At 44.3% G+C, this 22,305-nt stretch overlaps 1 protein-coding gene across 4 annotated transcripts in view; it reads right to left on the bottom strand.

Moving 5' to 3' along the window:
* Nucleotides 1-7,834: 7,834 nt before the first annotated feature.
* LOC112571679 (potassium voltage-gated channel protein Shal-like) overlaps nt 7,835-22,305 on the bottom strand; it is a 54,694-nt gene continuing 40,223 nt past the window's right edge. Inside the window, exons 2-6 of one of the 4 annotated variants that reach the window (XM_025250871.1) lie at nt 21,142-21,304; nt 20,562-20,747; nt 19,578-19,652; nt 16,556-16,723; nt 7,835-14,290 (exon numbers count right to left, since the gene is read on the bottom strand). In XM_025250871.1, the coding sequence (XP_025106656.1) occupies nt 13,991-14,290; nt 16,556-16,723; nt 19,578-19,652; nt 20,562-20,747; nt 21,142-21,304 (892 nt within the window). In that variant the 3' untranslated portion in view covers nt 7,835-13,990. The remainder of the gene's footprint in view (nt 14,291-16,555; nt 16,724-19,577; nt 19,653-20,561; nt 20,748-21,141; nt 21,305-22,305) is intronic. The other 3 variants (XM_025250874.1, XM_025250873.1, XM_025250872.1) reach the window with 3 other exon arrangements.

Below are 22,305 nucleotides of genomic sequence, written 5' to 3'. Positions count from 1 at the left end.
TCTCGCACGCACGCGAGGAAGACGACATAAAGCTGCGGATGTTTAGGGCACATGCTGCGCACGTGGCGAACAGAAGTCACCAGGTAACGCATTCTGTGTACGTTGGCAACAGAAAAAAGGAGAACTGACAGGGAATCCCACAGGTAAGTTTTCCTAGCGTGTCTTCCAAATGTGAAGATATTAGCTGGTCAGGTAAAGCCTCTTGTCTTCTTGAAGCTCTCCCGGAGTTTAGTCTGTTTATAACCCAGTCATGGTCCTCCCATATATTGTTGTTGTAATATGCACGACTTTGATGACTGGATTGACTGAGCAACACTTTCCTTCGTTTTAACATTGAGAGGTTATAATGATTCTATTCTTCTTGGTGTTGTATGGTAGAAAGGGTCCATCCCCCCCTGACATGACTCGAAGAATGTCCAAGAGTTTCTGAAATGCAAGGCACAGAGATTTGATACTGGAAAGAAGGATAGTTTACGGACAAATACGCCCCCAAGAAATTTTACTTCCTGGACCACTTGCTGCAGTTCATAAAGAGAGAAAGGTAGATTGCACTGTTCAGAGTGATTGAAGGAAAGTCACAGTGAGAAAATTCCTGAGTGCACTTCAGTCGCTGAAAGTTAGGAGAATAGTAAAGAGAGGAAGAATTGTGAGCAATGGTGGATGCCAGGGAATTGGCTACACCCTAAGATTCAGTAAATACAGTTTCCGACCTGCAGAGCCAGCCTGAAACCTGCCTTTTATCTTCCTCATAGCCGCCCACACGTGCATTTTCAATTCTGTTTCAAAACAAGCCGAGCCTCCATTTACAAGTGCATTTCCCGGGGTGGGATGGTGGGAGGCAAGGTTCTTCTCATGCACACGCTGTGCCACCCGGCACTCCTCTGTAAACCACAGGACACCTGGGTAGTGTTTATGTGTTCCTCGTTATTACCGAAGCAACTTAAGTTGAAATGGATGCAAAAAATGGTCATAGGATGGTCCTGTAGAGGATGAGGATGATGATTGACATCTTTAATAACTAAATTAAAACAAGAAAAGGCACGTGGTGCAGTGAGCACATCCACAACATACACAGCTACTGTATGGTGGACAGAAAGTTCAAACCATCATTTAAAAGGCAAAAATTACCGTCCATTAAAATAATTTTCTAATAGCAACACTTGCAGCTCCACCTCACAAGGGGGTGATGCTCATTGAAGTTCCCCAGCAGGAGGACGGGAGAAGGAAGTTGGGTGAGAAGACCCTCCAGGTCCTGTCGGGAGATCCGAGCAGAAGTTGGAAGACAGGTACAGCAGTTAGTGATGGTCTTGCCCTAGAATAAATCAAGCAACAACAACCTGAAGTGGGAAGAGGTATTTGGCTAAACAAAAGGTGGGAGCGGAGAAGAAGAGCCACCCACCTGAAGGGCAGTCAGTCCGCGAGTCCTGACGACTTTGAAAGAGAAAGATGTGGAAGGTAGGAGGAGAGTCTCCTGACAGAGAAAAACGAGATGTTGTTAAGCAGAATATCTCAAAGTTAACTCGGATCCGTAGACAGTCCCACTGAAGGATAGAAGACATGTTTTATTTATTAGAGAAAGACCCAGAGCACCTCACTGAGGCAGAGGGAGGAGGCAGGGGACGACGGGATGGAGAAGGTGAAGAGACTCGCCTCTCGTCCAAATCCATCCCCTGCTCGCCAAAGGAGGCAAATTAATTAGAAACAGACAGAGAAGAGTCAGCTATGGTGGCCCCAGATGTGTGATGAGTGGTGGATGTTGTTGTTGCTGGTTTTGTATGTCTTTTTGTCTGTCCGCGGGTGTAGTATGCTTGGTTGGTGGAGATTTTGTTCTTTCATTTTAAACCTTAGATGCACAGTAACTAACCCATGAAAATGATCTTATTAATCAGCAATACCATAATCTTAATTTAATAATATAAGGTCCTTTAATTATTAACTAGTTTAAAATAACAATAATTAAGCTATTTTTATCTGTTGGCAGAAAATAATTTATGTACTTCAGTGATGCATGGACAGACTCCTCTTAGTGCTAGGAAAATTTTGTTTCGCATGTGTGTGTGTGAGGTAATAAAAATTGGAATAAAATTTCTTAATTTTTTTTTATTACGTATCTTTATTTAATGCTATGGCAAGCACATCAAAGTGCAATTTAGGCAAAAGATCACACTGTACATTTCTGTCTCTGAAAGGATTCGTTATTCGTTACTGTAATCAAACTATTTATTGTGCGAGAGATTTGTGGATATTTATTGGCGAATGTCTTGCAAACAGTGCTACATGAAAGGTTCTCTCTGCCAGCTGTTATTACCATATCAGCATCCGATGTTGCAACACAGCTTAACGTTGCTAATCTCAGGCCTGGCACAGACTGGGAGCTGACAGTGTCAGCGGTTATTTTGCTCGTCCCGGTGACACTTGTATGTGACACTTGTATGTGACACTCATCTTCACATCCACGAGGCAGTACTGGGATCGAACTCCAGTCAGTTATATGAAATCCTGTGACGAAATGTCGACCTATAGTCTTGAGTTTGCTGTCAGCACGAATTTCTCTATTTGTATCGCTCGCATCTACGATTTTCATCTTTTGACATTTACCATCGGCAAAGCACGTTAGACTAACTTTTCTTCCTTCCTTTCGTAAATTTACCGTTGTGATGGTTAGAAACACGACAGAGTCTTTTCCACCTATCTCTTTACTTCGTGTGTCTGTGTAAAAGCAACTTATTGGCCAACAAACTGACCCCCACTTCCGGTTTCACCACCGACGTGCGTGTGGTGCGCATGCGCTGAATATAACCACGTGCTCTCATTGAAGAAGCAACGGAGAAGGAATGAGAAGGATACTTTGACTCGTCAGTACCTCACCTCGATGAAATCCGTTATTTTCCTTAAACAGTGAGGAAAAATGGTATTTGTGGGAACAGACCTCCCACCTCTCTTGAGGTGGACCCTGTGGACATGTGTACCCCACCTTGTACCCCCACATTTGTACCCCACCTCCCCTGGGATGCGTGTTCTGACTGAATGTCCTGCTCCAACATTCCAGGGAGGTCAGGGCAACGAATGATCTCCTTTAGAAGAGTTGAGGGATTTGTGTTTTTACTTTCATGGGTCGGACAAACTGTTTTCCATCCCATCGGTGAAGGGCCTCAGAGACCTTCTGGGTTTCGCATTGGACCAAAAATTGTCCAGAGCGAAGGCTTTTAACTGAAGAAGACCCGATGAAATACTTTGGCTATAGCGAACGGGTAGAGAGGGAGGCACCTCGACAGAATTACACGCATGCTCTGTGTGTTTGTGTGTGTGTCTCTCTCTCACTCACACAATTCAATCTCTTTGTTGCGTTTGCCACGATTAGACATTTTGTAGACATAGTGAAAAGATTTACGTTTCATTCCTTCTGCTAACCCACTCCGGAGTCTAGCAAGGAGGTGTAATCGAGCGGTACCACCTAGGAATAAAAACGGAATATACTTTGGCCTTTAGATATGGAGACCAGATTAACCCAGACCACAGCATTCTAGAATGGATGACTTGATTAGTGTAGGCCACACCAACCTCTCCTCTCGGAGAAGTTCGGGCCATGAGGTGTGTTGGTATGATGGGCCGCAACACATCAGGGACCTCAACCTCCAGGGCTCCGGTGCATAGGCGGTCTTAACTCGAGTTAAGACCGCAGTTAAGCCAAGCACGCTGTCTTAACCTAAGACGCCTGTTAAGCGCGGTGCATGGGCGGTCTCAACTCGCTAAGCAAGCGGTCTTAGTCTTAAAATTTAAGACTGGTCCCCCCCTGGCTTAACTCCTTGCTTAGCCGCCACACGCTGCTTACGCATGACCGTACGGCGGCTTTCGTAGTAACAGTGGCGCTTGATCGTGTTGTTTACTGAGTTGCCCTGCGTATACCATTGACAAATACAGATTTTTCACTACTTCAGCGATCGATCAAATCCATTTGAAATGTATGACGTCGATTTGTATCATCGTTTTCGATTCCGTCGAGCGAACATAACAGTGGAAAGTGATTTCGACCATCATTTTCAACGAAAAGGCTCTACTCCGCCTTTGCTGCAGGTAAGACTACAGTCACCACCACTATATAAATATATAATTAATAAGTGTAATTGACAGCATTACGTTAAAAATATTTAATAATGTTAGAATGACTTCAAAATATAATCACATAACACAACAATGGCGTATAACTTAAGATGGTGTTGACGACAGTGGGTGATGTTTGTTGTTATTATTGCTGCTCTCAGGTAAACATGAGACCACAAAACCAATACATTTTTGGAAAGGATAAAACTTGAACTTTGCAATAAAAGTAATGAAAATTTTCTACTTTCACTCTGGTGACAGCAATAATCCAAGAAAATTCACAGTTTGCTATACTTGGCTCATATGAGCAGAGGCACAATTCTGGCCCATCCACTGTGCTCCAAGTATTGTTTTAGAGTATTATTAACCTTAACATTATTTAAAAATTGATGTCATTGTATTTAAGTAAAACAACACAGAATAAAGTAGCAGAGCACCCAGAATCTCCAATATAGTTTGATTTAATACATGTTTATCAATTTGACAGGCAGTTCCTTGCAGTATGTCTCAAGTTGTAAGCATGTGGCTCAAGAGGTAAATAATCATAATAGGTTAATGTTCACATCGTCCTTTTTAACTAAAAATGGACAGTTTCGTTGAGATGTGAGTACTAAAATATATAAATCATTGGGGTCAATAATATTTCCTATGTCTTTTGCAGGTGATGGTGGCATTACAATTTTATGCAACAAGGCATAATGCAAGTTGTAGTGGCTGACACTTTTGGCATTGACATGGGATGAACATGGGAGACAGTGGCTACCCGCTGACTGATTGGCTTAGTATCCCCCTTTTTTAAAATGCAGACACTAGAGCCAAGGAAAAGTTCAACTGTGCCCACAGCTCAACAAGTGACACCATTGAGAGAACCAATGATGTTCTCAAAAATTGGTTCCATTTTCTTCAGGAACAACTATGATAAATACTGTCTTTGCTTTGTCAGGTTTAAAATGCACAAGTTTTGCTTGTGGGCTGGTTAGTATGTGTCTTTACTCCATGTTATAATATATTGCACCCTTTTGTTTGCATCATGGTTTAGAAATACATAAACTCCTCCCCTTTAATATCCAGTGCTCCAGAATATATTGTGTGACTTCAGATATATCCCTGCCAAAGCAGCAAAAATCATCAGGTGTTCCATTGTGCTGTCATAATTTCTAACTGAATGGTCACAACATTTATTATTCAATTTGACTTTGGCTGAATAGCAGCATCCACCTCAACCAGTTGGTCAACACTTTGAGCAGCCGGCATTACCAATTCATTTTCCATCTGTTTTTCCATGTAGTATTTGTTACCTCAGCCTGTGCCAGATTTATTTTGATTTCCATCAATTGTGATTCTTTTTTAACATGATCAAGTTCACTGTCCAGGAGATACAAAGTTTTTCTTTCTTTAATCTTTGTTGTGGATTCTTTTGTATCATCAGGTATTTTGTTTTCTTCAGATGACTTAGTTGACAGATGGAATACTGGCTGCTTGGTACATCACCTTGGTGTGTTTTATCTGACAGTCAAAAAGATTTTTTTCAGAAATGTGCAACTGTCTATGCATAAGCCACTTTGACAGCTTTGAATATTGCTTTCTGGCTCTCAGTGGTGTTGATGCTGCATGAAAGAAATATTTTTTAGAAATTGATTCATGACAATTTGACAAGGGAGCACTGAGTACTTACCATTGCATTAGCCATTAGGTTATGTAAAGGTATTGCTTGAATTACTCTTCTGTGTAAGGTTTCTATATAAATAGATTATTATCTTGCTTGTTATTCTTTGTGATGCCAAGTAACTATAAAAAAGCAGTAATGTTGATATTTACTACATGCTGCTGGTGGGATTGTGAAGGACATGTTTTTCTCTTTAGAGTTAATATTTAGCACTTTTCACTGGACCCAGGTATAGCTATTTCAGAACTTGATAACATGCAACTGGTAAAGAATGTAGACACTGCACATCCATGTCACTCAGAAGCTGATCAGTGTCTACTGGAATCTAAACTGTAGAACACTGGTACTGTAACATGTATTAGACTTGTAGTTAAAACTGGTTAAATGTCCAAATTGACTGTGGATGTAAAGACAAACCTGCTGCGTACATCTCCCAAATTATGTCATAGTCTGTGTTTGGCACTTGAATTAAACAATTTATAATTTTAAGCCAGCTTTGGAAGTAAAGTATAAAAACATTGGCGCTTTTCCTTAATATTTTATGTTTTGTTCAAACTTACCATCAGGAATATCTATGTGATATAAAGTACATTTTTAAAATTTCCCATTTGAAAACATTGTCTGAAATGTTCAATTCCTTCTTGCTTGTTATGCAAGAAAATAATACATATGCATATACTTCTAACAAAAGCATTTCCATTATTGAATTAGAAGATGGAACTGGGGTGTTCTACATAAGTACATATATTGCACCTCCTACATATGTCAATATTATTTTATTACTCTCCCCTATCATAAAAGACTTCTTGAGGAACCAGTGTAAATGATTCACCACCTGTCACAAAAACTAAATGAGAAATGTACCTAGTCATTTTAAATAAATGTATTTCGGATGGAAATATTTATTTTCTAAACCGGCTGTTGTGTGCTGACTATCGGCTTTGCATTTGCATTCTCTCGGCATCTAGATCATTTTCTGCGGATGACACAGACGTGTAAAAAATAAGTCTACACAGGTAAACAAAATGACTAACCTTCGATGTTTATGCCGTCCATCAGTTGTCTGCAATCATCTAAAATATTTATCACTTTCTCTGTTTATCACTGGTACTGTTTCTGGTGGTTGCCCCCGCCCGTTGGTGGATGTTTTTGACGACTGCGAGATGAAATTGTGGAAGATTTTAAATTGCTTCATTTCTTTCTTATTTCATCTTTTTCTTTTTCTGGTAAAGCCTCTTCTTCTCCCTGGTAACCTCCTCGATTAAGACTAATATTTCGCTGTCGGACATCTCTCCTTCGTTTCAGCCATGGTGTGCAGACGAATTTCGCGGCTCAGCACCATCGCTGTAGCGCAGTTTTCATTGGTGGAATATACGGTTGGCAAGGCCGCTCCCGGACGAATTTATTTATATCGCTGACCTCGACCGCCGGGCTGACCTGACCCGGTTCTCAGCTAAGCAAGGGGCTGAGATCGCTCATGCAACAGGCTTGAGACCGCGAACTTAGCCAAGACGAAAAGCGAGTTAAGCAAGGCATCTTAAGACGAAAAGTTAAGACCGCCTATGCACCGGAGCCAAGGATCCCATCCTCCCCTGACACGGGTCACCCTGCACAGTAAACCCTGCAGGCATAAATGAGACCACAGAGAAGAGAGACCAATGGGAAAGAACCAGTGATGGACAAAGAAGACAGGAGAAAGACCAGCACAGACAGAAGATAGGACAGATAAAACTACAGGGTAAAAGGGGGAGAGTTTGTCGGAAGCCGTTATAGATGGAAGGACCGGTGTGAGAGAAAACAAAATAGTAGAACAGAAAGGGGTGAGCCATGCAGCTCAGTCACCTAGCTAGAGAGAGGCTGGGTGTTCACCCCGGCACGACCAACCGGGACCACGGGGGCTCGATCGTTTGTACTGGAACAAACATTGTATTAAAACATTCATGCATTATTTGTTTAAATAACACAATAGCACAGTATCATTAGCAACACAATGGACTCAGTAGCATTCATCACAAAATGAAACAGAAACACCAACAACACGAATAAAGAAAACTTTTCACACAAAAGAATAATGCAATTTTTTTTTATTCTGAGAACTGGAAACTGAACATAGTGATGTGTGTGTTTTTTTTAAATCAAACAGCCATGAACAACTTGTGGAACACTTCAACAACGCGAAAACTTGAGGGATATGGGGAGAACGGGACGGGAGCAAACGGTAACAATCTATATGCTGGCAGTCACGTGAGCGGTGCCAACACCAACAGTTCTCCGCTCCTTCCTTCTAGGACATGGAACAACAGGAGGAGGGGCGGTGACTCTGGGATATGAAGTTGGTAAAAAGAGTGATTCGAAGTTAGCATAATATATCGAGACCTTTAAGTGCAAAAATTGTTACTTCACGCGAAGAAAAGAAAAAAAAAAAAAGACCCAGTGGTAAATTATGAATGGAGTGACAGACAAACAGAATAAGACGGACGTCACCGAGTGACGGACAAGAGAAAAGACTTGATGTCGGTTGAGTGAAAACAGCACTGCAGACGAGTCCAAAACAAACATTGATGCACGTGTCGCGGGCTTGTTGTCGTCTAAGAAGAAACTAAAGCGTGCACACTGTCGTCACAGTTGCAAGCAAGCGAGCGGAGGTCACAGCACGAGTCGTGGGGGTTGGGGGTGAAGGTCACGAGAGGAGCAAGACAAGGCCATGACCCTGGCAGCCATCTTTACCATCCATCCTTTCCACCCTTTGCTGACAAACTGCTCCTTGCTGGCCCCTCAACCCGAGGTAATGGTAGCTATCTGTTGGGATTCGAACAGCGAGACGAAGGACCTAGCTGCAACCTTTGACCTTTCACAACAAAAGTCAGGTGGGAGGAGGTGAGTAGTGTTAGGCAGTGTGGACCACTTGTCTCTGAGAAAGTTCCTTGAGCTGTTCTTTCAACAGACACTGGCTCTTGTTTACTCTACTGTTGATGCCGTTGCTCACCCTGATGGTTAACTGGCAGCATCGGACCAAATGCGAGACCTGCCACCCAGCCATCCAGCCAGCATCTTCATCATGATCAGCAGACAACGTCAGGTGACGCGTTTCCGGTTGCTGCTTCTGGCCACTACATTCACCCCCAACACCATTTCTCGCCACCCTTCCCCGATCCCTGGCTGTAATAAGTTCACTGATGCTGGACACGAAAGACCCGAGCTAAGTGCAAATAGGTGAGAAGCTGACATGCGTAGAGACCCTATCCCATAATAAGATGATTAGTTCTGGCACTAGTGTCACTGCCAAGCTGGTTGGGCGGACGTATGTACGTGACATTCCACACTGTCAACATGCTGTGGGATGAACACAAGTCCCTGCAACACTCACAGGAGGAGGAACGTGCACGGGGGAGTCGTTAAAGGTGATTTTTGTCTCACCTGTTCTTTCTGCACTAACAGCGAGCGGCACATCCCCACGTGTACGACTGACTCATTCTGATGCAAACTGTGACACATTCTCAAACAAACCCCTGACACACTTCTGTGTTTATGACAGACATTCCCAAGTAAACACAACGGACACATTGCCAGATACTCAACTGACATCACACGTCTGCAACACACACACACACATCTCCATGTCACTGCCAGTACATTCCACTTCCATGTTTGCGACTGAGACATTCCCAGTTCCTGACCCAGGCATTGACTTGTACACGAGGGACACCCTCACACACATACAACTGACACATTCCCATGTTTACGACTTTAGCTGATTTGCGACATCACTACTGCAAGGATTCACTAACAATTTTCGGACAAAGGTTGACAGGTGTCATGACAAGGTATGTGTACTGGCTCCACACTGACTGGAGACAGACACCGAACCCTGCAGTGACAGGATACAGAGAACTAGGACTGCAGTGACAGGATACGTGTGTACAGCTCTACTTCAACAGGATACAGATAGCTAACACTGCAGTGACAGGATACAGCTACTGAACACTGCAGTGAAGGATACGTATACCGAACACGGCATTGACAGGATACAGATAACTAGGACTGCAGTGACAGGATACGTGTGTCCAATTCTACTTTAACAGGATAGATATACCTAGCACTGCAGTGACAGGATACAAATACCCAACATTGCAGTGGCAGGATATGTGTGTCCAACTCTACTTCAACAGGATACAGATAAATGTCACTGCAGTGACAGGATACAGATACCCACCACTGAAGGCAGGATACAGATACCCAGCACTGCAGGGACAGGATACAGATACCTAGCACTGTAGTAACAGGATACAGATACTCAGCCTGACGTGCAAGCTGCTGACGCCAGCAGGCAGAAGGTGAGGGTCAAGCACCCAGCTGCACACAGCTGCCACACAGCTGCACACCGCGACTTTGCACAAGGAAAGCGTGCACCACTACACTAACTACGTGGGACGTACACGCCGCTGCACTCGCGTTACCTGGCGAACATCAACAGCCTCGCTACATCTGTTAGTCCTGCCGCTCACAGTATTTATCCTTCCTTCTTCTCTTCTAAACACACATACACACGTGCGCGCCAAGCAGCTTGAGCCAAGCAACACTGCCAGTCGCAGCTGGCCTCAGGGTATAGTCAGACGAAAAAAAATATCAATAATTATTTATATTTATTTATTTAAACTTCAACCTATGTTCTTTCCTCGCTGTCCCAACCCTCAAGACACAAACAAAAAAAAAAAAAAATTGTTTTCACGCAGACTCATGGGATGCCATAGAAACCACACAGAATAATGTTGGAAGCGGATCCTAGGCCTACAGTGTGTGACTTCATATCTCGACACAAAGTGAGTAGGTGCATAAAGATTCTCTGTGATCTACGTGACGTGTCTGTACTCTACGTGACGTGAGGTGACATCACACCTCCCAGGAGCTGAGACACAGGTGTCCAAGTCGCAAGCTCCTGAGGTCTGCGTGTCCAGAAACCTGTCCTCACCATCACCTGGCTGGTCTAGGAAGGGCAGAGCACAAAGTCGGAGATGTACACTGAAGGCAAATATGGAAGAGAGAGAGAGTGTGACCGGAAACGTGAGACAAGTCAGAAGCCATCTAACTTGAAACTAGAAGCTACTCAAAATTGTTAAGATTGTAAAGAAGTGGTAGTCAACAATGTAAAGCCGGATGACATTACAAGTGAAGAGAAGGTGTGAAACAGCAGCAAGTCTGCTCTACCAGACAATCGTCTACTACAGGTGTCGATAAGGAAAACTCGTCGTCGTCGTCGTCCGAGCGTGACCCAGACGAGGAAGGAGAACACGAGCTGATGTGGCTAGGTGTGACTCTTAGAGTCTGTCTCCATGGAAACGCGACACCCCTTGACCATCACGTGCCATGCTGAAGCAAGCTGGACATCTTTCAGCAGCTGGAGCATTGTTGCTTCCGACAGAAAGCAGGTAGTCACGGGTGAACATAGTCCCAGCCATCGTTTCTGTCCTCCTTCCTTCAAGGAATGTGCATCTCATCAGCGGCGCGTGACGTTCGTGACTCCGGGCTGCACGTGCTTTGAGGTTGCAAGCAGGAGGTCACCTGGCGGAACATTTTCTCGTTTGTGTGCTGCAGCTAGCGATGAGGTCAGTCTCCGAAACTGTCTAACCCATGTTTCTAATCTCTTTATAAACTTTCTTAACCGTTCCGCTGCCTCCAGTTCGATTCTAACGACTAGACAGAGAGAGTCCAGACGACAGGGTGTGTCTCACGAGCAGGATGCCGCAAGTCTTGAGCGCAAGACCTGGACACGTGACTGCAGTCGTGAGATGCTGGGCTGTACAAATCACCGGGGGGCTCAACACTAAAACTGTTAGCCAGCCAGCCAGCCCGCCGACAGACTGCACGGGGAAGACCATCCGTCAACAAGACCAGGAGAGAGAGAAAGAATAACATCCGACACAAGTTGTCACGTGGTGTCCAGTGCTGCTAAGATGTAGTTCTGCTAACGCTTCCACCATGTCGTGCAGTCAAACCGATAAAAGCTGAGACGAAGACATTCTAGAAAAAACCCACAGAAACTGCATTAAGAATAAGAACACTTTGAATCGAACAACAGAAAAGGAAGAGAGATAGAGAGAAGAAAGCAGACTCACACGTACATACACAGCATATCGGGTCCTTAAATGAAAGGAAGGAAAGATCTAGAAAATACCATTCGGTCACAACGGCTTCCAGAATGCGCTGTCCGCCTCACCATCCTCCTCGCCTATCCTTTGACCTCTCACCTCTGCACTGTGCCGTCGTTTGGAAGCTCGATGAGACACACAGCCCAGAACCTGCAGACAATGTGTGAACTGAACACAGACCGCGTGCAGACACAGAAGGCGTGTGAACACGGACCAGTCCTGAACAGCGACCAGGAGTGAACACAGATCCTCCTGGTACAAAAGACCGTGCACACGTATGTAAATGCAATATTGTACAAAGATCAAGTGTTCACAGACCTTTAAAAAAAAAACAACCGACTTATACACAGACCTTGTACAAAGTCCACGTGTGGACAGACCGATGTTCTATGAAGACTAAGAGAAGACACAGAGCATCAGTTGTGTTTTTGTCCGACCTCCAGGCAACGACTGGAAGCTGTAGAAGCTACAGACTGACCCTCCCACAGGCTCGGCAAATGTTCTCGCCGCAAAACATGCAGCAACCACGAGACACAGGGACACAGACGGCACCACGCCACACACACACACGCAGTTTGCACCAAAAAGTTAAGAAAGGTCGAAGAATCACAAAGAGTCCAAAAAGAAAGAATATTTGGAAGAGGGGGTCGGAAGCAAAAAAGAAATCTCTCGAAGTCTCAGTTAGTTGTGTATAGCAGCCGTCAGTAAACATTTCGGGACATCTTCGTTTCTCTTGTCTTCCTGAGACAAACTCTTACCACTGGCCGAGGACACAAGCGGACAGAGACAGCCGCCCGGTCAGCTGATTTCTTGCACCCGGTCAGATGGGGGTGGGGTGGGGAGGAGTGGACACTCTCACAGATCGTCTGAAGGATGTCGACAACATGACACAAAGTGACACAAGTCTGACTGTCAGCGCACCTTCAGACTTGCAGACCCAGTCGGCTGCTGACACCATCAAAGACGTTGGACGACGACCCTCGGAGGTGACAGGACATCACAGGGAACACCCGTTGCTACACAATGTCATTGTAACATACGATGTCGCTGTTTCGGGGCATCAGGGTCAACATTGCAGGTGAATGCGCTCACTGTCAGCGTCAGACGAACTGGGCAGGTGAGGTGAGGGGGAACTGAGACCTGCAACACCTGCTCAGCCTGTCCCCCCATTAAACGTGACAACGCACGCAGCTGAAGACAAAGTTTCGTAAGGTTAACTATTTACGGGATATGAATCATAAGCCAATAAAATCGAAACCTATTCTAACTCATCAAACACCCCTTTCCATACTGGGTAAGCTACATTTTGGTCATGAACACATGTGACGGAAAGTGGTGAGTACACACACTGTAACACAGCTGTCACAAGGACTGTACACAGCTGTCACAAGGACTGTACACAGCTGTCACAAGGACTGTAACACAGCTGTCACAAGGACTGTACACAGCTGTCACAAGGACTGTAACACAGCTGTCACAAGGACTGTACACAGCTGTCACAAGGACTCTGTACAGCTAGCTCGGGGGGACATCATCATCATCTATGTACAAGTGGGGACCAGCGTGTCCATGCACCTGTCACGTATAGTCTGCATACACCTGCACGACGTCGAACACAAAGAAGACAGCTTTCAGTCCTTCTGGGGAGGTAATGCCTCACAAAGGGGCGATAACTCAACCAGACTCTCCGGAGAACTCCACGGCTTGCTTGCTTGCTGCACATTCCAAACGACAAGACAGTCTGACATGTAGACAGCGCCATAGACAGTCCGGCAGCTACTTCTGGGCAGCACCATAGACAGTCCGACAGCCGTTTCCAGGCAGCACCATAGACAGTCCGGCAACTCTGACAGTTACTGGGGGTGGTGGTGTGGGGGAAGGGGAAGTGGGGGGTCGGGGACGCAGGATGTGCTGGCTCCCAGCAAACAGCGGTGGCTGGGTTTTCTTTTTTAAATTTTTGTTCCTGAAGGTGCGAGATGTCCGCTTGGCTTCCAGCCTCCCGAGTCATCCGGGCACTGCGGTGGCGAGGCGCGCGCGCATGTGTGTGTGTGGGCTCTTGGGGCAGCTAGGTGGCGCCTCACAAGGTGGAGATGCGCACGACGCCGGACTGCGACTGCGTGGCAGGGGAGAGCGTGCCGCTCGTGCTCTGCGTCTGCACGGACTCCGTCTCCGACGTGGTGCTGGGGGTGGGCATGGTGACGATGGCGGTGGTGACGGTCAGCGTGTGGTGGTGGTGGTGGGCGTCCTTGCTGTTGAGGTGCGCCGCCTCCAGCGCGTTCAGCGACGAGCGCGACGACCGGTTCAAGGGGGGTAACCGCACCTGGATGTCGTTCAGCTCCTCACGCTCCGCCTCATGTCCACAGCTAGATGATCGGCCCTGGCGACACGGCAGCAGCACATTAACACGTGTAGTGCACGGCAGGTTACATCACATTCACACGGCCCTTTACTTATCACATTCACACGGCCCTCTACATCACATTCACACGGCCATTTACATATCACATTCACGCGGCCCTTTACATCACATTCACACGGCCATTTACATATCACATTCACGCGGCCCTTTACATCACATTCACACGGCCCTTTACATATCACATTCACACGGCCCACCATACAGCAGGTTGCGTGCCTGCACCTGTGAAACTTGTCACCATCATACAGGGTCACAAAGGTCACCAACACTGTTTGTACAGGTTGACAGCGCGTGAAATAAAGGTTATAGAGTTTAATATTTCTTCCTACCTCCACAAATGTTTTTAAACGCGTTTAGCCTTACATCACACTTCACTGTGGTTTAGCGTGTTTAATCTAGCATCTATCACAACTAATGTAACCTAGGTCAACATTTAAATAAAATATATTTCCAAGAAAACAACACCGCTCACAATTTTGTTTACAGACTACACCACCGGACACATAATTATACCAATAAAATTATACTTTTCACGACTATCATTGCCTACGCCACGACGAGGGCTGCGTGTGTGCGTGCTCATCTGTCTGTCTCTGTGTGTCTGTGTGTGTGGAGTGAGTGAGTAGTTCAGGAAGAGACAGCCAGACAGGCGGATACAAAGACAGAAGGAAATATCTAACTCTGGAAGCGAGGCTCTTGTCGGACGATTCGCTCGAAGCGTTAGGAAAAGATGAGTAGCATTCGTTCACAACAGTGAGGGCAAAGCTGCTCAGTGGCAGTTAAAACACTTTTTGTTTTACTTTCGTCTACACTTGAATAATATCCACTTATTATCAACTGTATCTGCTCAAATGACACTAGAAGATTCAGCGATTTCTTACCATACTCCATGGAATCAAGTTAACTGACTATTGTATACTATTGTTTACTATACACTACGCTAGTCATGTAGTAGTGACTATAGCAGTCACATGACCCTGTAAACAGTTTACACTGTAACATCACTCGCACACTATCGTCTGTAATATACTATTGTATACTATACACTACACTAGTCATGTAGTACTGACTGTAGCAGTCACATTACCCTGTAACTCTGTAACACTCTGTAACATCACTTGCACACTATCGTCTGTAACACACACCTGCAGCATGCAAGCAGCTACACTAGGTACAGCAAGACGAAACCAGTGAAGGAGACTACACCGACACACATATAGAAACTGATCCTAGTACACAAACAATCTCATAAACACAATAATCTGACAACAATGTGTGCTACTCAACACAGCGCGAGTTAAATCATGGAAACCATTCCACTTCAATGGGTTTTTCCTCTAAAGCAGCTGGTCCTTCTACTCTGTCTTGTCACATTCTCCTTTCTAAACTGGAGACACAGCTGTTGTTGTTGTTGTTGTTGTTGTTGTTGTTGTTGTTGTTACTCAGTGGCAAAGAAAAAGGGGGAAGTCTCTAGTCGCCCATCACAGTCTGTTATTACCGTTGAAGACGTTTGTGAGCTGGGTTCAGTGGCGGTGTAGTCTCTCCCACCAACATCAAGCATACTTAGTGGACAATCTCACAGCAAGCTGTTAGCAAGTTGTGCTCATCGTTTCTGACTTTATCGTAGAAGATGTCACTCAAACTTACACTTTGCAAGGGTTAAAGTGATTGTATATCTGAGCCTAAACAATCCTAACACAGTATCTTTACGGACATCCTACTTTTGTCTTCATCTGACACATTTAAAGCTTACTTTCAGTACTTTAATAATACAATAATATTTTCTAGTGAGTATTGTGTAATATTTCAACATAATTTTTAAACTATAAACAATTAAATTTGAACAAGAAATCATTTACGAAAATACTGAGATACAGAAACTGAAGCAAATAAACAAGTTAATGGCAGTTGACTGTGAGTGACAGACACACATCGACAGATGACATGTCATCATGCAGTGCAATGTGAAATCATGCTCAGGCATGACATGTCATGCAACGTGACAGACGAGGCGTGCAACGTGACAGAAGGCGTGACACAGGAGCCCGTGATGGCAGGTGGCAGTGCAGGCGGGTCACGTGCAATGGCAGTGGAGGGATGGAGGAGGACAGGGCAGCATAAGAAAGAAGAGACTGCATGGCGTGCAAGTGAGTGGACTGTCACGTGTGTGAGGTACTGAAACAGGAGTCAGCAGCGAGAATGGTTCCCGACTTGAAGAATTACTTTATTGACTAGAAATCTTCGATGTTTGGAAAACCTGCGCGCGCAGCAGCCCATGCCCCGACGTCGATCTGCCGAGGTCAAGGACGGGTCAGGTGATGGAGGTGGCGTCTCCGAGGGTTTATTGGGTGCCCCGTTAAAGGTCATGTCCATCTCCAGGAATTCCCTGTCCTGGGATAAAAGATACACAATCCGTATTAGTCCACACGATGGCACTGAGCACCAGGGTCTCCTCGATGCCGCGTTGCATCAAGAGAGGTGAGCGCGAGCAGCTCGCCATCAGGGCGGCTTCAAGCGGACACATCCACACAATCTCTGATCACATGTTACCTTAACACCTGAGTATACCTTTCATAACATTCTAGCTTCTGACAGGGGAGTCTACAGCAGGTTATTAACGAGAGAGGAAGGCGGTGAGAATCAAGTGAAGGAGATGACAGAACGACTTGTGTGTGTGTGACAGTGAGAGAGAAAGATTAAAGGAGAGAAAGAGAGAAACTTATAATAACCAGTATCTTCTTGCCAAACAAACTTCAGGTGAAAAACTGACTAGTAAGGGGGTTGTCCTGACAAAAACCTTTAAATCCTTCTAATTCTAAATGTAATGCTAGATGATAACGACAAAAGTTTTGCATGGTATGCACAAGATACGAACAGTTAGCTTATTTAAAGTAGATCATGACAGTTTTTTAAAAAAATATTAAGTTATGGAGATGAAAATATCACAAGAAAAATATAGAAAGCTTTAAAATTTCTGTTGTTTTCTTGAGAACATAAAAATCTAAACAAATCAAACTAACAGTAAATGGAGGCAGTTGACGACATCAAAGATAAAAGAAAGTAGTTTGTAATAACTGGAGTTTAGCTTGTACCTCAGTCTTACACAGCTATATACATTTATATATATATATACAATAAATACATATACATACAGTTTCTTCTATATTACACTGGACACAAGGAACACAAATTACAGACAAGAGAGAACCAGGTTGCCGCCATTTGTAAGATTCCTGGGAACACACCAGACTACATGGAATAAAATCTTTTACTCCTCAGAAACTGTTTTGTGGAACTGAGCCCAGGAAAATAGCATCAGTGCAAATATCTTATAGGGATCTCACTATATCTATAGATACCCAATGGTGTTGGGTGGGCAGGGAGAGCTTTACAAAGGCCACACAAGTATCGAACCAGCGGCCTTGTGGTTACTAACTACTGGGTTAGGGCACTTCCATGAAGTAGAAGAAAACCAGAACAAAATATTGTCACAAGAACAGGAGGCTTCTACTAATCATGGATAGAGCTGTGGAATACATGAAGAAATGTAGATGCTTTTACTAATAAACTGCTGCATGTCGGGTGCACTGAATGTTGAGTGGTGTTGTTACAGCTTTACAGCTGTATACGGCAAGTGCTTAATGTTGAGTAGTATTGTAACAGCTGTATACTGCAAACACTTAATGTTGAGTAGATTTGTAACAGTGGTATACTGCAAACACTTCATGTTGAGTAGTATTGTAACAGCTGTATACTGCAAACACTTAATGTTGAGTAGTATTGTAACAGCTGTATACTGCAAACACTTAATGTTGAGTAGTATTGTAACAGCTGTATACTGCAAACACTTAATGTTGAGTAGATTTGTAACAGTGGTATACTGCAAACACTTCATGTTGAGTAGTATTGTAACAGCTGTATACTGCAAACACTTAATGTTGAGTAGTATTGTAACAGCTGTATACTGCAAACACTTAATGTTGAGTAGTATTGTAACAGCTGTATACTGCAAACACTTAATGTTGAATAGTATTGTAACATGTTGTATATTGAATACTGATTGATGTTGCCACAGCTGCATTTACAAACACTGTTTGATGGTGGAAGTTCTAGCTGTTGAGAACATCAGGTTGGAAGAAAACAACCGACATCATGATGAACCAAAGGCCCTACAAGGCAGTTCTGCTCAGAGATTATCAGATGCCTACCTGTTGACAGATTATAATGCCTAGCTGTAAACAGATTATCAGAGTGGCTACCTGTAAACAGATTATCAGTGCCTACCTGTTTACCCAATGACTAGGTGACAGGAGACTCTCAAATCAGATTGTGGCCATACCCTTACAAAGATTTGCTCTCAGGGGCCATAAGAGGTCTTGTATTTCATTTATTGCAATGACATTTTAGCTTTTTGATCTTTCCTATACGCAAAGAAGATTACCGATGTTTGAATGCTTGTGTCTCGAAAAAAGATAAGATTAATCTTCTGTGAGTGTATGATAACCGAGGGTCGGAATGAATGCATGACGGGCTAACCCACTCATTGGGAGCACACTATGCACTCTAACAACCTTTGAAGGTGAGTGGAAGTATAAATATAAAGTTATTAGTAAAAAAATAAGCATTCATACATATGTAAGCATGAAAAGAAGAGAAAAAAATCAGTATACATCCAGAAAAGTACATGAGACAAGAGTGAGCTACGGGACACTAGCACAAACATGTTCAGCAAGCATCCACTTCTTGCCATTCCCTTTGGTAGCATACAGTTCTTGCCATTCTCTTTGATAACACAATTTTTGTCATTCCCATGCATCAAGATGCCATTGACTGAGCAAAATTATAACTAGCACTGAATGTTAGACTGTAGTACAGAAAGATAATGTCATGTGACAACAATGTATTATGAAACGAATGACAGATCAATACAATGACACAAAATTGTGACAAGTACATCAGAAATGAGTGGCACAGAAAGATACCAATGTGAAAGTGAAAAAATAAAATAAAATAAAGGCAAACGCAGTGAACAAGAGGAGAGATGAAGACAGGTGGTAACATCATATGTAAGAACATTCTGGAACAGATCAACTACAAATATATGATAGCCAATGAAAGCCGGCGGGCCATGCCTCTGTCCAGTGATCCTGAAGCAAGAGAAAGAAAGAGAAAAAAGAGATTAGTGTTACAAGACAGTCAGCAGCCGTGAGCTAACAGGCGCCATTCACATGGTCAAGTGCCTTACTGGGAGTGCAGCACTTTGTCCAATACCCGCGAAGCCATTGTCCATTCGTTTTGGTCGCTCTTTGATCACGTGATCCTAGTTGGCAGAAAAAAGCACACACGTCACTGTCCGCCATGACAATGGTTCCTGCAAGGTGCTCACCTCTTACAGGGGTGTATATAAGTTTTGTTTAGTGGGACTTATTGGTGTCAAACAGTGGGATCTAAGTTTTGCCCCCTGTCCTGGATCCTGTGTTAGGTTGGGGCAGGTGACATCTGACCCCGCATGGTCCGCTAAACATGACTCCTCCTCCCCACCCTCCCTCTTTGTAGCTCGTCTCTCCATCCTCTGTCGTTACCTCTAGCTAATGTTGATGACTTGTTTTCTTCGTGGAGCAAACAGTTTTGTCGTGGCTGCTGACAAATGTTGTCGATCTCCAGTCCCTCGGTTATTTCTACCCCCTACCCCACCCCATCCCCCGGGAAGGGAGAGAATTATCGACTGACATTAACGGCCAGCTGATAATCTACAGAGTCGTTGCCCCGTATTCACTAGAAATTTTTTTTTTCAAGAGAAACATTGGGAGCAATAATGAATGGTTCATTTTAGTAACAGCTCAGTCATCAACAAGTTGGTTTTTGGGGGGAGAGGATTGGATAGGGGGAATCAAACTGGTATAGGGAATGAAAAGTTCCATGCAATGCTCTAGAAAACAGTTGGCATGTATCTTGGTGCCAAAGACTTCCCCCCGCCTGTTCCCCTCCACATCTCCCCCCTCCTGTGAAGAATGTGTCAGTCATCACTTGCAAATGCTGACTGGTGTTTGTTTGGTACATGGAATGTACATATCTACATGTTGACCATGTGACAACTAACAGTGGGGGGCGAGTGCAATGTGGAGATGAGGATGTGAGTGGCGTGTGGTGACATGTTTGATGTTTGCCTGAGGACGGAGTCGATGATGCGAGGACTATCGATGGCGAGGCATGCGTGAGGAGGACTAACCGTGGCCTTTTCCAGACACGACAGTAGATGATGGTGCTGCACAGCAAACAGGCCCTCCTGCTGGTCCGGGTCCAGCTCCAGTCCACTCTCCTCCGCCAGGATGGCCTCCTCCATGCGCTTCTTGGCGTTCATGAAGGCGGCGCCACTGGCGTTCTTGGCCATGCGTATCCGGGCCAGGCGCGCCTTCTACACACACGAGAGCACGCGAGACATCAGGCACACCACAGTATGTAGGTAGGTGTGTAGGTGTGTGTGTGTAGTCTGTGTGAGCATGTTCATGCCTTTCTGTCGTGCCTGTAGTTTCAATGCGTGCTTGTCTGGCGATTTTGTTTACCTTTTACCTGATTGTCCTGTTTTGAACCATCTACATTTCTAAACATTTATCTACAAGTTTAGTTCCACCAATTCTTGTGACTCACTTTTTTTTAAAAAGAAATAAATGAATAGTAAGCTCGGTGATGTAAATTATGTTCTATCTATAATTTTTCTTTTCTTTTCTTTTTCGTTTTATCGCGTGGCCAGTCCTGTGAATGTAAGGGAAAGGGGTGAGTAGTGCGCATGTGCTGGCCAGGTGATTGACCTTCTGAGCCTTGCGCTTGTCGGCGCGCTGGTTCTGGTGGTAGATGCGGGAGAAGTTGGAGACGATGACTGGCACGGGCAGGGCGATGACCAGCACGCCGGACAGCGAGCAGATGCCGCCCACTATCTTGCCGGTGATGGTCTTTGGTACCATGTCGCCGTACCTGCCACACGGAAACCAAGAAATGTCACCAAATATCCCACAACATATCTTCAAACATTCCGATCCGATACATTATCAAAACATTCTCATACAAAAAAGATGATATATTTCATACAAACATTCGTATACAACATTTTACTAAACAACATGTCACCATCATCAGTCAAGACAACGATTGGGAAAATATCCATTTCTGTTTATCTTATATTGCAGATTTGCTTCCTAGTCCTCCAGCAGAAGCATGTTTGAACACATATGTCACGGACCCAGGTTAGTGTGTTAGGGAGTGTGTTCAAACTGAGGAAAGGGGTTTGGACAGTGACCGGCCTTGTCAACAGTTTGGGGTCTGTGTCGGGAGACTGAAATGAAGCCGCTAGCATCAACTCCATCCCCGATTTATTGCATGTCAGAAAGGAGGAGTGCTGTCTGCTGCGAGAGATACTATCGTCTGCTACATTGGTTTCTGTGTGAGTGTCGTCTGCTTGTGATAGCAGCACGTGCGAGGGCTGTCTTGGGATTTGTGTTTATTCTTGAAAAAACAAATATTTCTATGCGACTAAAGAAATGTTTTTGGACAAGGAATGGAATATGATTTGATATTGTTAATATGATTGGTGTCAGAAAACAGCTCAGTCTGTCTTTTGGGGTTTATATGCAACATTGTTTCGCCAGAGGAGTGAAAATTTGATTTTAAGATAAAAACACGGAAACTTGGTTCGCGTGTTGGTTGGTCGGCATGGTTAGTCTACGTGTTGGCTAGTCTGAAGCCACAGCTGACCTCGCTGACCTATCTATATATAGATAGAGTGACCGGAAGCGTGAGCTCTACATGTGCGCACGCAAGCCCGCCATTTATAAACTTTTGTTTTCACACTTTTCGCAACAGAAAAGCTTCTCCAGTGATTAATTGCTATAACGATACATGTGTTCTATTCTTCGATAACAGTACGTATAATTTATATACTCTAAAGTAGCATAATCACTGAGATTTTAATTCCAGCA

The sequence above is a fragment of the Pomacea canaliculata genome, linkage group LG9 (assembly GCF_003073045.1).
Source record: "Pomacea canaliculata isolate SZHN2017 linkage group LG9, ASM307304v1, whole genome shotgun sequence".
NCBI classification, from domain to species: domain Eukaryota; kingdom Metazoa; phylum Mollusca; class Gastropoda; order Architaenioglossa; family Ampullariidae; genus Pomacea; species Pomacea canaliculata.
This window is presented reverse-complemented; position numbering and strand designations above follow the sequence as displayed.